The following is a 14,427-nucleotide window of genomic DNA, read 5'->3' as shown; positions in this document are numbered from 1 at the left end:
AGGCCAGCTGGCCTCACTCCCCTCCTCCGTACACGTCCTGCACAGACATCCAGGGCTCCCTTGTGGCAAAACTACTGATCTAGAGCAGCCCTCTTTAGATGGATGGGGAAACTGAGGCATTTACCCTCCAGGGATATGCCTTTGTCTCAGCAGAATAGGGGAGACCCGGAAAAACAGACCAAAGGGCACAGTCGTGTTGAGCGAAGCAAACTTAACTTATTCAGCCGCCCTGCATGGAGCTGCTGTCCCATTCCTGGGCGAGACCTGCTGCATGCAGACGTGAGCCTGGCCCAGCGCCTGGCCCCAGGGCTCCCCTACCGGCCGGGGCACTGCAGCAGCTGGGGGTCTAAGGCACACAGCCGGGGCCTCATCCCAGCTGCGCTGCTCAGGAGCTGCATCGCTTAGGATAAGTCACTCTCCTTTCTGGGCCTCACTTTCCTCAACTGTAAAATGGGTTGACTGATCATCCTAATGTTCTGGGGTGGTCATGACGACAAAGTAAAGCCCTCACACTGGCTTGCAGACATGTTCAATAGAGGACAGTGGAGTTCTTATGAGTCCTGTTAACACGTAAAAGTGAGGTTTTCTTCTTGATGCTGACATTTTCATATAATAAGTTCAATGAGAACACTGTTTTCACAAAAACAATAAAGTCATCATCTTTAAACTTTTTCTAAGAAAAACTATGCTTACAAAGATTGTTTAATGGCCATGGGGAAATGGTTATATGAAATATGTAACCAGAAAAGAAACTACCTACATGTAGTAAGTGCTGTGATAGGGTAGAGGTTGTCAAAACTACAACCCACAAGCCAAATTCAGCCCATTGTCTTTTTTTTTTTAAATAAAGTTTTATTGGCACACAGCTGCACCCACTCATGTATGGGTTGTCTGCGGCTGCTTTCCTGACACAACTGCAGAGCTGACTGGTTGTAACAGACACCCTGTGACCCACCAAAAATGCAGCCTGTTTCTTTATTTGACCCTTGTCATTGAGGAAAGACTTGTAACCTAGACTCACCAAAGTAAGGTGTGGAAAAGGTTTCTAAGAGGAGACTTCTGAGCTGAGTCATGATGTACACAGAGGCAGCAGCGTGAGGGGGTCCCAGGCTGAAGTCACAGCATGTGCAAAGGTCTGAAGATCTGACATTGCCGAGAGCTGCAAGGAGTGCATATTATCAAAGCACAGAGTGGGCTGTGGGAAATAGGAGGACAAGGTTGAGAGGGACAAGGCCATGGCTGAGATAGTGTCCACCCTGCTCTAGGGACCCAGAATTGCAGGCCTGGCCCCAGGGTCAGCATCGCAGCTGGAGGAGCCCCCAGACAGTCTCAGAGGTACCTCTTGTCTAGGTCTTCTGCCTCCGCCATCAGGCAAGGCCTACTTGGGCTGCCCCGACCCCTCTCTGCCCAGGGGGCTTCTCCTTCCTTGGAGACCCCCACTTCACCTCTGTCAGGTAAGCAGCTGCCCTGAGCCCTCCAGGACGATAGGGTCTGGAACTTTCTCTGTCAGCATAAGGCAGGTCTATGTGTACATGTGTTTAATTATGAAAAGAATATATGCTCACTGTAGAAATTTTAGAAAATATAAAAGGAATGTAAGGCAGAAAATAAAGTCATGATCTGACCCCCATAAACCACCATTATCAATGTGTGGGTGTCTCTCCTTTCTTTTTTTTTTTCCTAACACAGTTGAGGCTATAACTTGTATGTAGCTGCTTTTCCGGTTACATGTTTCATGTGCTCATTTTCCCATGGCCATTAAAGTCTTCACAAGTGTCATTTTTCCTTAAACAAAAGTTTAAGAATGATGGCTATTGTTTTTGTGAAAATGGTGAGTTCTTATTGCAAGCAATTCTGAGAACACAGAAAAGTCCACAAAGAAGTAAGTAAAAAAGTAAAATGTTCATAAATGTTTCCATTTAGATGGTGGTTGCTCAGTGTAGTCACGGTGAGGAAGTCCCCTGAGCCGTGCATGTGCGGCTGAATACTTATACGCATGCGCTTTCTTCCATTTAAAAAAGAGCGGAACAAATATCACCTCCCCCAAACAATCATTGCTGTTATTCAGTGTATTATTATATACTGAGTCTTAAGGGTTTGCCTTAGTTAGGGTTCTCCAGAGAAACAGAACCTTTAGGATACACACACACACACACACACACACACACAGGGATCTGAGGATAGAGAGGGGAGTTCAGGGGGAGATTTATATTACAGAATTGTCCTTCATGATTTTGGAGCCTGACAAGTTCAAAACGTGCAGAGCAGGCCTGCAGGCTGGAGACTCAGGGAAGATCTGACATTGCAGTTCAAATCCAAAGTCAGTCTGTTGCAGAATCCCCTCTTTTTCGGGAGAGGTCAGTCTATTTCTGTTAAGGCCTACAGCTGATTGGATAAGGCCCACCCATAATATGGAAGGTAATCTGCTTGACTCTAAAGTCTACTGATTTAAATGCTACTCTCATCCAAAAAAAATAACTTCTAAGAAATACCTAAAGTAGTGTTTGCCCACGTGTCTGGGTACCATGCCAAGGGCATAGGCATTTACATGGGTAGAGAGATGGGAGGATGAGTGGATATTTGGGTGAAACATGAATGGATGGATGGAAGGAATTTTATCTAAGCATGACTTGATAGATAACTGCAGATTATTTCACGGAATGGGTGTGCCATGATTGATTTGATATTCCCATTGTTGGGTGCTTGGGCTAGTTGCTGTTTCTGGCTTGTCGATCATGTCAGCACGGACATGTTTGCCAACTGTGAGTGCCCCACTCAGCACCCACCTTGGCACGGCTGACAGAGCTGGGTGCCTCACAGCCCTGCCCGCTAGGTTTCCCTGGTCCTGCTCACACTTGACGCACACGGGCTTCGTGGTTTCAGATCAGAAGAACCCTCACCCCAGTGGCTAAAGGAGCTGAAATCGAAGAAGAGGCAGAGCCTGTATGAGAATCAAGCCTGATGAGGTATGGGGGGCTCCCTGGGGAGCCCTGGGCAGAGCCTGCGATTTCAGTGGTAGGGAACTGGGCGGGAAGGCAGGGTTCAGAGATCTGGCATGGCGTACCCCAGCAGAGAGAAGGGAAGCGTGGGCCTGGGGGCCCTGGTCCCTGTAACGAGTGTGGCAGTGATGCTTCCGCCTAGGGATGCACACACAGCCGGACCTCCTGGGGTGGCAGGGGTGGCAGGGGCTGGGAGTCAGGCAGCCGGACCTCCCGGGGTGGCAGGGGTGGCAGGGGCTAGGAGTCAGGCAACCGGGGCTCTGGCCGGCCCTCTCACTGTGTCTCAGGCCCCTGTTATGAAATGAGAGGATGGGACATCAAAGGTCGGCTGACTGTGGAAGGTTCCCAATCTCTACACTGATATAATAATACCCGTAGAATTGAAAATTAATTTTTAAAAAAAGGTCCTGAACAATTAGATATACCCTGGTGTAGATCCCAAACAACTGAACCTCTTGGATTTCAGTCTCCCCATTTGTAAAACTGGGGTAATAGCACCTATGTGGCCGAGCGGTCCCAAGCACTCACTGAGAATGCACCTCCAGGGCTCCCTGTAATTCCTTGGGACAGGACGGGACGGGAGCACCCGGTCTGTGCCCGGTACAAGTCAGCTCTGCTGTGAGTAGCAGGGGAGACCCCGCCCCTTGTCCGCAAACCTCAAGTCCACAACACTCTGACGACGAAGAATTTTCATCACTCAACTCGGTGACAAAACCGACCTGCGTGGATTGAATGTGACTTGACTCTGTTTTCCCCACTTGATGTAAACATCCATCCATTCCACTGCAGTCATATTATGTGCTTGATTGTGGGGGCGTTGCATTATATATTTGTATGTATGTACGTGTGCGTATACATGTGTGTGTTTATATATCATAAACTCCAAAGAGAATTCTAAATGCCACAGTAAATATGTGCTCACGGGTTTTGAATAAGGGGGCCTATGTTAATTTTGTGTTCAGTGCTGGACACAGAATACCTCAGTTACGCCTCCTCTAATCCATTTGGAGGACTCTGAGGCCGGAACCCCCAACTTGACTCTAAATTTCATATTCATTCCACTGTGCCCGGCCGCCCACCACTTGCCTCATCCCACCCCATAAAAAGGCACACAACAACAAAAATCACGTCGTCTTTCCCAGCCTGTGGCTCGCAGGGTGGCTGTCTGGAGGGAATACCAGGAAAGGTCAGAAGGCTTGATGTTAGAGAGAAATTGGGCCACCAGTTACCCCTACTGACGGGACTCTCCCTTCCTCTCCAGATGGGGACACGCCACATCTAACGAACAGAAGCCTTAACTGTCAGAACCCCTAAGACAAGGCCGCACCGCTGCTGTTCCTCCCTGCACAATGGTCACCTGCCTGGGCCCTTCCATGCGGTGGGGGAGCAGAACGCTGCCCAGCACCCCCCGCCCCTCCGCAGGCCCTCCCTGGATCAGATCGGATCGGATCGGGTGGAAAGGCCCCCCTTCAAGCACTTGCAGGCCTCCCCGGACAGCACTTCCGGCTGGGAGAGAAGCCAGGCTGCCCAGAAATGTCCATACTGGAGGTTTTGGGGTTTTGTGGTGGTGTTTTTTTTAACGTAAAAATGTGTATTTCTGCCCACATAAGCAGCAGCCCTGGAAACACATGTCAAGCTGGACCGTCTCTCTAGATTCTGGAAAAACCCTGAATTGTGAAAGCACCTCTTCCTCCCCACTCCAGGGCAGGTCTTTTTCAAGAAGACGTTTCCGAGGAGGAAGAAACTGTGTTTCCTGCTCTGGGTCCCAGGCAGTGCCGCGGGGCTGGGGGTTCGGTTGCTTTTTTGGGCAGTTCCATCTCCCTCTTGGAGGGTCAGCAGTTCTGATTTTGAAACATCCCCATTCTTCTGTTTATCCTTCCAGTGGGGCTGTGTGCATAGTTGACCTTTTTTTTTATTGTGTGTTATTTTTGTTTGCTTTAGAAGGTGATAAAGCAATAATTCAGCCAACTTCCCTTGAAATTTGACATGTATATATGTTTCTACGTTGAGGAACGGGAGGAACGAGGTGTGACTGCTTTGTTTGAAGTATCTGATCATCTCAGGTTATCTTATCCCTACCCAAGCTTTTAAAAAGTTACGGTTGTCACCCTTGCATTATGTATATTTCCCCAGTTTCTTTTCATTCTGAACTCGGGTTTCTGTGGAGTGAGTGGCCTTTGCCCCTTGGCCTCAAGGGTCCGTGAACTGCAGCCCCAACGGCAGTGCCTTTCCCGCTCCGACAGCAGACCCGCCCCGAGAAGCCTCGTCTGCGGAGTTGTGTTTGAACATCACCCGAGCTGCAGCACGGACGAGCCGGCCCAGGGTGGCCTCAGAACAGATGCGTCACGGAGGGCTTCTTTCGTTTCTTCTTACCTCTTCCTTCGACCCATTCTCCTCCTGAGCTCCACCTGACCAAGTGCTCTTTTTCAGTCCAAACGAAGGAAGGAGGGTCTTGCTGAAAGCCCTTCTCTGGTGGGGAGCACCCCTCCCTGGGCCAGGGACTCCGGACAGAAGTGCTGGACGCTAGGTGATGAAGCGGAAGGTTGATACCGCCTCTTTTTTTCTTGCTCTCGCCTCTCTCTCCTTCTCTGTGGAAATCCTCAACACCAGCCTACTCCACCCATGAAGCCCAGGGCCCCAGCAAACATCCCAGAAATACCCGGCTGGCCACAGGTCATGCCTGGAGTTGCCATAAACTTTGTGCCAACCTTACCTAGGAGGTACTGGTGGGTGAGGAAGATGCGTGGACAGTTCATGGCGCAGCCTGGGGTCGTTGAGGGTCCCTGAGGCTCCGTTTCCTAATGGGTGCATGCACTGGCTAGATGAAAGTGGGGGGCACACGCATGCCCTACCCCCCTGCAGCTTCCCAAAGGGTTTGGAAATTTTTCTTCATAAGTCCATTATTTGCAAAAATGGTGTCAAAACAGACCTCTCGTCTCCCCTGAACACCGCTCTCCTGTCCTGGGGGTGGGGGATGGGTGCGGAGAGCCGCGTGTTTCTCCAGGTGGAGCCAAATGCCTAGGCCCCAGAGAGCGGCGCGCTTCAGCACCATGGACAGGGACCGGGGCCGCGCTCCGCTTCCCGTCGCGAGCTTTGGAGGCTTACTGATGTGCGGTTGGTTGTTGGACCCTGTCACCCACCCAGCCTCATGCACCTGTGTCTGGAGGTTTGGCCCAGTGTAATCATAGTTGTGCTTTCTTAATTCCTCGAGTGAGTGATTGACCAGTTCTCTGGCCATTTGGGGATTTAATTCTTCCGGGAGCTGCTTCAGTTGACATCTGTTGTTTCTCTTTTCTTTTTTTTAAAGGCCCAGTCGTGTTGGTGTAGTGGCTTTCCAGGGCATTAGGTCCCCTTTAGGACACCGGGGTGTTCTGACCCTAACTTCCTTTCTTGACTGCTTCTCTCTTTGTCTTTCTGAAAGTGGGACGGGCCCCTGGGTACCATCTTGGCCAGCAGAAATGACCTGCCCTGTGCAGTGAGTGTGTTGGCACTCACCACGCACAGCCCTCAATTCTGAATTAGTCGTGTTTCAGCCCGAGGACACCTGACAGGAAAGAAAAACACTTGAACATGAGATTGATCTGGAGATCTTTAGCCTACCCCCCCCACACACACACACACACACATACACACCATGATTGGAAATAAAAATCCAGTTAATTCTGTGGTGATTAAGGCATGCAAAGCCCACGCCTTTGAACTGACAAGAGCAAACCCTACACATCCTGCCCAGCTCTAGTCCCTCCAGCACAGAGCAGACAATCACATGGCTCAGGAGCAACCCTCTTAATGCGGGCCTCCCTCAACCCCTGGATCCCGCTGAGGTCAGCGCGTGGAGGTCAGAAGGGACTGGATCCTGCTGAGGTCAGCGTGGGGAGGTCAGAAGGGACTGGATCCTGCTGAGGTCAGCGGGGAGGTCAGAAGGGACTGGATCCTGCTGAGGTCAGCGGGGAGGTCAGAAGGGACCGGTGCTCGGAGCTTTTGCGGGAGCAGGGCCAGTGGGCTATGTGCTGCTCCTCTTTCTGGATTGGGTGAGCTCTCTGGGGCACAGCAAGGATTTGAATGCTCATTTATCCAGGTAGCATGGCGTCATCTTTGGAAACGTGTCTCCTTGTAAACGAACTTAATAGCCTTAATCATCTGGACGCAGTCATGTCTCTCCCTCCTCCTCCAACCTTCCTCCTCCGGGCCTTTGGTTGGTTCTCCTGAAATGAGTCTTACAGAAAGCCCACTGTGATGGGTGTATAATCCTTCCCATCTCTCCCCCGCCCCCCGCCTTCCTCCCTCCCACGTCCTCTCTACCCCCCCCCCACATACTCACACACCCTTTGCACATCAGCATTTTGACAGATCTTTTTCGTTAAGTCTGTATCTTTTTCCCCTCCAGTACGTCCCCTCCTTCCCGGTCTCTTGCCTGAGGAAACAGAGGCCCCTGGCCTGTGAAATTCCCAGGTAGGGCCTCAGAGGTCCGAGTTGCAGAGGATTACCCAGAGCCCCAGGGAAACTGGCATAGAAGAAGCCGCGCAGTGTTCAGGGCATTGGGAATTCTGAGTCACGCTGAGCTGACACTGCTTGTCTAGGACTCGGGGGACATACAGTCCAATGGGGATGTTTTCCAGGGGCGACAAGCCAAGTCATACACTTTGAGACAAACGCGTTTTCTTTTGTGCGTCCTAGGAAGCAAGGCCAACTCTAAGTATTGCTAAGGAGTGAGAATGGAAATAGGCATAAGCCTCAGATCCTAAACCTTAGAGGTTGTGCAAGGGAGTTAGAACAACCTTTGCTGTGGCTTCCTAAAGGCGACCTCAGCGGTCCCCAGCTGGTGCCGGCAGTGTCGTGTCCATTTATGCTTTCACACTTCCCATCACTGCGCCCCAGCGCGCCCCAGGAGCTGAGCGGCGGCGTGAAGCTGAAGATCCCCAGGTGTGAGGTCAGGTTGCGTTAAAGGTGACCCGGGCTCACAGGGAAGACAGCTTCCACCCAAGGACCGGGCTCTCAAGCCTGCCTCTCCCTCACCAGTTTCTGTGTCTCCCCCTCAGTCCCTGTGGCCCCTCCCACAAAGCCCTGTCCCTGAATATGGGAAGCTAGATGATTGTTGCCTTCGTATGAAACTAGCATTTCAGGGTGAGCCGGAGGGTAGGCATGAGGTGGGAGGAAAGCTCTCTCCAGTGGGACATACCACCACCACCACCACCCCAATTGAAGTCCCTTCTGATTGTGCCTTTCCTCCTCCACCACGTGTTCAGGATAAAGCAAGAGTCCCAGGTCACTGGGATGCCATGGGGTTGGAGGAACAGTAATTGGGTAAAGGAAGACACTGAAGCAGTCAGGACCCACTGGACAGTTGGACAGGGACCCTCGCTGGGCTCTGTCCTCTTGGGGAAGGGTGCGTCCAAGGTGTGTGCCGAGAAGCTGCTAGGAGTCTCCCAGTTGGGGTTCTGGGAAAGCTGCAGCTCAGGAGGAGGAGAGCCACGTGGAAAGACGGGAGGAACGCGTGTGCATGGTGTTAGCCAGTCTGCGGCTGCCTTTGCTCCCGCCTCCCCTCCAGAGATGTCTTTCTTTTGCCTGGGTTGGTCCCTACAGGAAGCAGGGCAGAAAGCCAAGTTCTGGAAAGTCAGCCTGGGGTTCCTGGCAAGGTAACCTCTGAGCTTCGCCTCCCCTGTCCCCCACACCCTTCGAATCTCCTTCAATAGCTACCCTCACGGCTGGTGCCGTAACATCTTCCACAAATCGGATGAGCACTTTTCTGACAATCTCTAGTGGCATCACGCCCACTCAGAAGTATTGCATCTTGTCTCAAGGAGAATTTGAGCTTTTTAATGATCTCATTCCACATAGCCTTATAGATTCTGTAAATAGGAGGCTCACAAAAGTAATATATTGTGTTATGGAAGATATTTTGTACTGTGCTGTTTCCTAAACCATACCAATATTCTAGAAGTCATGCACTTCCCACATGATTCTGAGCCTGAAAAATGCTTTGTAAGATGGGGGGCAGTGGAAATATATATGCACATACTATATATTTTCCTAGCCTTTCTTCTCGGTCCCTTCGGCAGATGGTTGAGCTGTGACAGAGAAGGAACCCGGGTCCCATGTGTAGGAAAGTTAAGCCCCCTGCCTGCTGGCATTCTTGCAATTGCCTTAGAATCCACAAGCCCTCATGTATTTCCCAGGGTGTTCCACATTCATAGCCTGTCTCTTCCTGATCATTTCTGTTTGTATTTATTTTCTAATTGTTGGCGAAATCCCACCCCTGTGTCAGTTTTAGTGTTACACAGGCTTAGTTATTTTTTACTGATTTTTAGAGGGAGGGAAAATGAGGAAGAGATAGAGATGGCTAGAAAAAGATAGAGAACGAGACAGAGAGAGAGAAGCTTTGTTGTGTTGTTAGTTATTCATGCCACCAATGCTTGTGTCTTGTATGTGCCCTGACAGAGGATGAAGTTGAAACCTCAGCACATCAAGATGACTCTCTAACCAACTGAGCTGCCTGACCAGGGCCTGGGCTTTGTTTCTTATTTGAGTGTTTTGAATGATTAAAAGAACTATTTCATGACCAACTGACTCTATTAAAATTATTTATTTTGAGCTTTGCATTGAACACAGGCTGTTTTAAGTCATAATTATTTTAATAATTTGTGTTTTAATAATTTACTTTAGAGAATTTTCAAAAACAAAATGACCAAAGACTGAGAATTAAATATTTTACTGGCAATTTGGTGGAGACTAAAGTCAGCCGTACGAATGCCCAGGAAAGTCTACATGGACTCTACCCTCAACCACCCCTCCCCCCTGCCTCCAGTAACCTTGGACCTTGGACACCGAGCTGGGTGAACTTTCCTGGGTGGCAGTGATCCATGCAGAGTGTGACACGTTGGTGCCAGGGCAGTTAGCATTGTCTGTGAGTTACTCCCCTGGGAGAAGACAATGGGAAAATCCTACTTGAAATTCTTCTGGACCCTGCCCCTGTGCCTCTCTGCCTTTGACTAATTTTAATCTGAAGGTAGATATTTTAAATTCCAAGCTTCAGGTAATGAAAAATAGAATAGGGCAGGGGTCCCCAAACTTTTTACACAGGGGGCCAGTTCACTGTCCCTCAGACTGTTGGAGGGTCGCACTATTAAAAAACTATGAACAAATCCCTATGGACACTGCACATATCTTATTTTAAAGTAAAAATACAAAACGGAAGTAGTACTGTACGTGAGCGACGCCGTGCTTTGCGTACATACAATACTCCAGGTCAGTGCTCCTCTCACTGACCACCAATGAAAGAGGTGCCCCTTCTGGAAGTGCGGTGGGGCCGGACAAATGGCCTCAGGGGGCCGCATGCGGCCCACGGGCCGTAGTTTGGGGACCCCTGGAATAGGGCAAGGATTCCTTTTGATAGTTTCCTTTAGGGAACACTACCTGGTTAATACAGATACATGTTCTACCCTGGGATGGAGGGTAAGGTAAATGATGTCCTCTCTCATCTCACTTATTCAATGTTGTACTGGCAATTTGGCAAATGCACTGAAGCACTAAAAAGAAATAAAATGTACCTGAATTGGAAGTGGATATAGACTCCAGACAAACTAACAAAATCCCAACAATCTGGAGGAAAAGATTTCGATAACTGGTGTGTTTAGTGCATTTACAGTGTGCGAAGTAAATATATAAAAGCCAGCTGTTATTTTGTCAATCACTACAAAGCCTATATAATGGTAAGAAACAAATTTTGAAGTAAATAAATGCCATTTTTAATATCACTGACATGAATTACTTAGACATAAATCTAAAAATATGTATAAAAACCTTGTACTTCAGTGTACAAAACACTGATCAAAGACACGAATGGGTGGGAGGTTCAGTGTTAATGGATTTGAGGACTCGATATTGATAAGATGTCCATTATCTGTTCGTTCAGTGAGATCTCAATCAAAATCCCAGTCAGGTTCTCTTTTTGTTTTTATACTTAGACCTTTCAATGATTAATACATTCCATCTTCATTATCCAATTTATGGCCATAAGATTGTATATAGTATTTCCTTATTTCCCATTTAATATATGAGGGATGAGTAATGATGCCACCTCTTTCATGTATGTTATTGATTACACTAGGGAACATTTTTTTTTTCATTTTCTGTTGCATAAGGTTTTAGAACTGTTTCTATATATATCTGCATCCCTGATTCCAAATCTGAAATCTGTTTTTTGGTGCATGCTCTAGTTTTTACGCAATTTTAATTTCTTCTTGATACAGTTAATGGCATGCGTTGGTTTTTAAATTGGAGTTAAAGGGCAACGGCTCTTGGATTGAACATAACCACAAGGCAATTAATGTTTTACAAACATCACTTTTACATAATTGTAGTTGTTTTTAAATGTTAAAAATTATTATCTGATTAAAACACCCTCTTATTTTGTTTTAAGATTGAATCATGGTTTCTTCGAGTAGGCGTAAATGTAAGAATAGTCCTGACACCTTCTGTTATGTATGTGGCTGTTACACACTTCAGCATCTAAGGGACAATATTTCATCATTTGTGACACGTGCATATATTGCCTATTTTCAAGTTCCCCTTGGCAATCAAGACAAGAATTGGGCTCCTCATATTGTGTGTCATAATTGTGAGGAAATGCTTCGTGACTGAACAAAAGGAAAATGCAAAGGAATGCCTTTTGATATTCCCATGGTTTGGCGTGAACCTAAGGACCACAGCAGTGACTGTTATTTCTGTCTGATCCATAAAAAGGGCATCGGCAAGAAAAAACGGCATATGATCGCATATCCTAATATTCCTTCAGCTATACGACCTATCCCACAATCTGAGACACTCCCAGTTCCAGTTTTCAATGGTTTTATTTCTTCTAAGGACGAAGAAAGTGAACATGGTGATCAAGTGTATTTTGATAAGATGCATGAGGAAATGGTTGCAGAATCTGAAGGGTCTTCTTCTGAAGCCAAGCAGTCATTAACCCCTCAGCAGTTTAGCCAAACCAAATTACTAAGGTAAGAGATTTGGGTCTATCAAAGAAAGCAGCTGAGTTATTAGCCTCCGAGCTTCAAGAAAAGAATGTACTTCACCGGTCAGCCAAAGTATCCCATTTCAGAAAGCTTGAACAAATTTTTGTGGACTTTTTTTTCAAAGACAAACACTTTGTTTGCTGTCATATCAGTAGTCTTCTCAGCCAGCTAGGTGTTACCACTTATAGTCCAACCAAATGGTGGCTATTTCTTGACAGCTCTAAACGGCGTCTGAAATGTGTTCTCTTACTCAGCGGTAATGTTTATGCAGTGGTTCCAGTTGGTTATTCAACTCATCTGCGAGAAGATTATAATGACATAAAAATTGTCCTCGACTTACTGAAGTATGAGGCGCATAACTGGATCGTTTGTGTGGATCTTAAAATGGTAAATTTCTCCTAGGACAACAGGTTTCACGAAGTGTCCTTGCTTTCTGTGTTTGTGGGACAGCTGAGCATGGAAGAAACACTGGACACTAAAGGAGTTGCTGAAACATGAAGCTCTGGAAGTAGAAATTCAAAATATTGGAATGAACCTGTAGTTAATTGAGACAGGATCATTTTCCCCCCACTTCACATCAATCTTGGCTTAATGAAGCAGTTTGTTCAGGCTTTGAATAGATAAAGTGAATGCTTTCAACATATTATTTCTGCTTTTTCTTCCTTGTCTTTGTTTTTTGTTTTTTTGGGTTCTTTTTACAGAGACAGAGAGAGAGTCAGAGAGAAGAATAGATAGGGACAGACAGACAGGAATGAAGAGAGATGAGAAGCATCAATCATCAGTTTTTCGTTGCAACACCTTAGTTGTTCATTGATTGCTTTCTCATATGTGCCTTGACCGTGGGCCTTCATCAGACCAAATAACCACTTGCTCAAGCCAGCGACCTTGGGTTCAAGCTGGTAAGCTTTTTTTGCTCAAACCAGATGAACTCGTGCTCAAGCTGGCGACCTTGGGGGTCTCGATCCTGGGTCCTCTGCATCCCGGTCCGATGCTCTATCCACTGAGCCACTGCCTGGTCAGGCTCTTCCTTGTCTTTTGAGAAGATAAAAGCAGGTGTATTCGATGGACCTCAAATTCAAATCCTCATACATGACAAAGAATTTGCAGGAAGATGAATAAGAATGAGAAAGCAGCATGGCAGTCTTTTGTGGCAGTTACAAAGAACTTCCTTGGCAACAAAAAAAGCAGAAAACTATGAACTTCTGGTTCAAAGGATGCTGTTGGCTTTCTGCAACATTGGATGTAACATGAGCATTAAGATTCACTTCCTGAACAGTCACTTTGATAAGTTTCCTGAGAATCTTGGAGCTATTAGTGATAAGCAGACTACTGCTGTAGCATCAAACGAGATTGTCCTCAACAAGTACACAAACGCAAATTTTTGCCTGAATAGAATTTAAATAAGATTTGCGCAAATTTTATGATTAAAATAAGTGTTTTAATATGTTCTATTCCGAAATTGTAGACAAATTCTGATGCAGTCATATCTTTTAATGTATTAGTGTATTCATTGCATTATATATATAAATTATTATATTTTCGCAAAGATGATGCCCAAGAAGACATTCTACTTCATTATGCTAAACTAAATGTTGAAAATTTTACAATAAGATGAAAACCTAAAATCTTGAATTGCAAAAAAACTGTAGCTTACAGAGAAAAACTAATGTCAGATTTGAGATCAGCGCACTCGATTTAGGTAAGAACAAGGGTATTTGTGGATGCAACAAAAATTTTGTTCCCCAGTGTTATTTATGCCTTCCCTCTATTTTTCTTACCAGCCTGGCCAACAGTTTATTCATCTTTCTGAAAAATGAGTTTTAATTTTATTGAATTTTCTCTACTGTCTATTTTTATTTTCTGTTTTTGTTTTCATTGAATGCTATATGCAGTGTTTCTTTTTTCTGATTACTTTAGATTTGCTATACTCTTCTTTCTCTAGTTTCTCAAAGTGGAAATTTAGGTGGATAGTATTTTTTTGTTGTTGTTGTTGTTATTGATATTATTGAGAGAAGAAGGAAAAGAGAGAAAGGGGAAGGAAGAAAGCAAGAAGAGACACTGATTTGTAGTTCCACTTATTTATGAATTTATTAGTTTATTCTCATATGAGCCTTGACAGGGAATGGGACCTGCAACCTTGATGTATCGGGACAACACTCTAACCCACTGAGCTGCACGGCCAGGGCAAAAATTGCTCCTTTCAAGTGAGATCTGGGAAGCCCATTCCTGTGTCCATCAAGACATGAGTGGGACACAATCAATGAAATACTTCACTGATGCATGGGACTTGACAGTCTATTTGCTTCTTATTAAAACTCTTGACTAGGACACCTGGTTCCTTTATGATTTGCACAAACCCCTTGGAACCTGAACCCTGTGTTTTCTGGGATGCAATAGGGTAAAATCTGGCTCAT

General features: G+C 46.5%; 1 protein-coding gene across 19 annotated transcripts in view; it reads left to right on the top strand.

Moving 5' to 3' along the window:
* The window catches only part of KIAA1671 (KIAA1671 ortholog), a 178,258-nt gene extending 168,691 nt beyond the window's left edge, over window positions 1–9,567 (top strand). For 17 of the 19 annotated variants that reach the window (XM_066260283.1, XM_066260287.1, XM_066260288.1 and 14 more), the window contains 2 exons: window positions 2,884–2,966; window positions 4,261–9,567. In XM_066260283.1, the coding sequence (XP_066116380.1) occupies window positions 2,884–2,962 (79 nt within the window). In that variant the 3' untranslated portion in view covers window positions 2,963–2,966; window positions 4,261–9,567. The remainder of the gene's footprint in view (window positions 1–2,883; window positions 2,967–4,260) is intronic. The other 2 variants (XR_010729290.1, XR_010729289.1) reach the window with 2 other exon arrangements.
* Window positions 9,568–14,427: the final 4,860 nt, after the last annotated feature.

The sequence above is a fragment of the Saccopteryx bilineata genome, chromosome 2 (genome assembly GCF_036850765.1).
Source record: "Saccopteryx bilineata isolate mSacBil1 chromosome 2, mSacBil1_pri_phased_curated, whole genome shotgun sequence".
NCBI classification, from domain to species: domain Eukaryota; kingdom Metazoa; phylum Chordata; class Mammalia; order Chiroptera; family Emballonuridae; genus Saccopteryx; species Saccopteryx bilineata.
The sequence above is the reverse complement of the archived record's forward strand: the minus strand, read 5'-3'. Positions and strand labels throughout refer to the sequence as shown.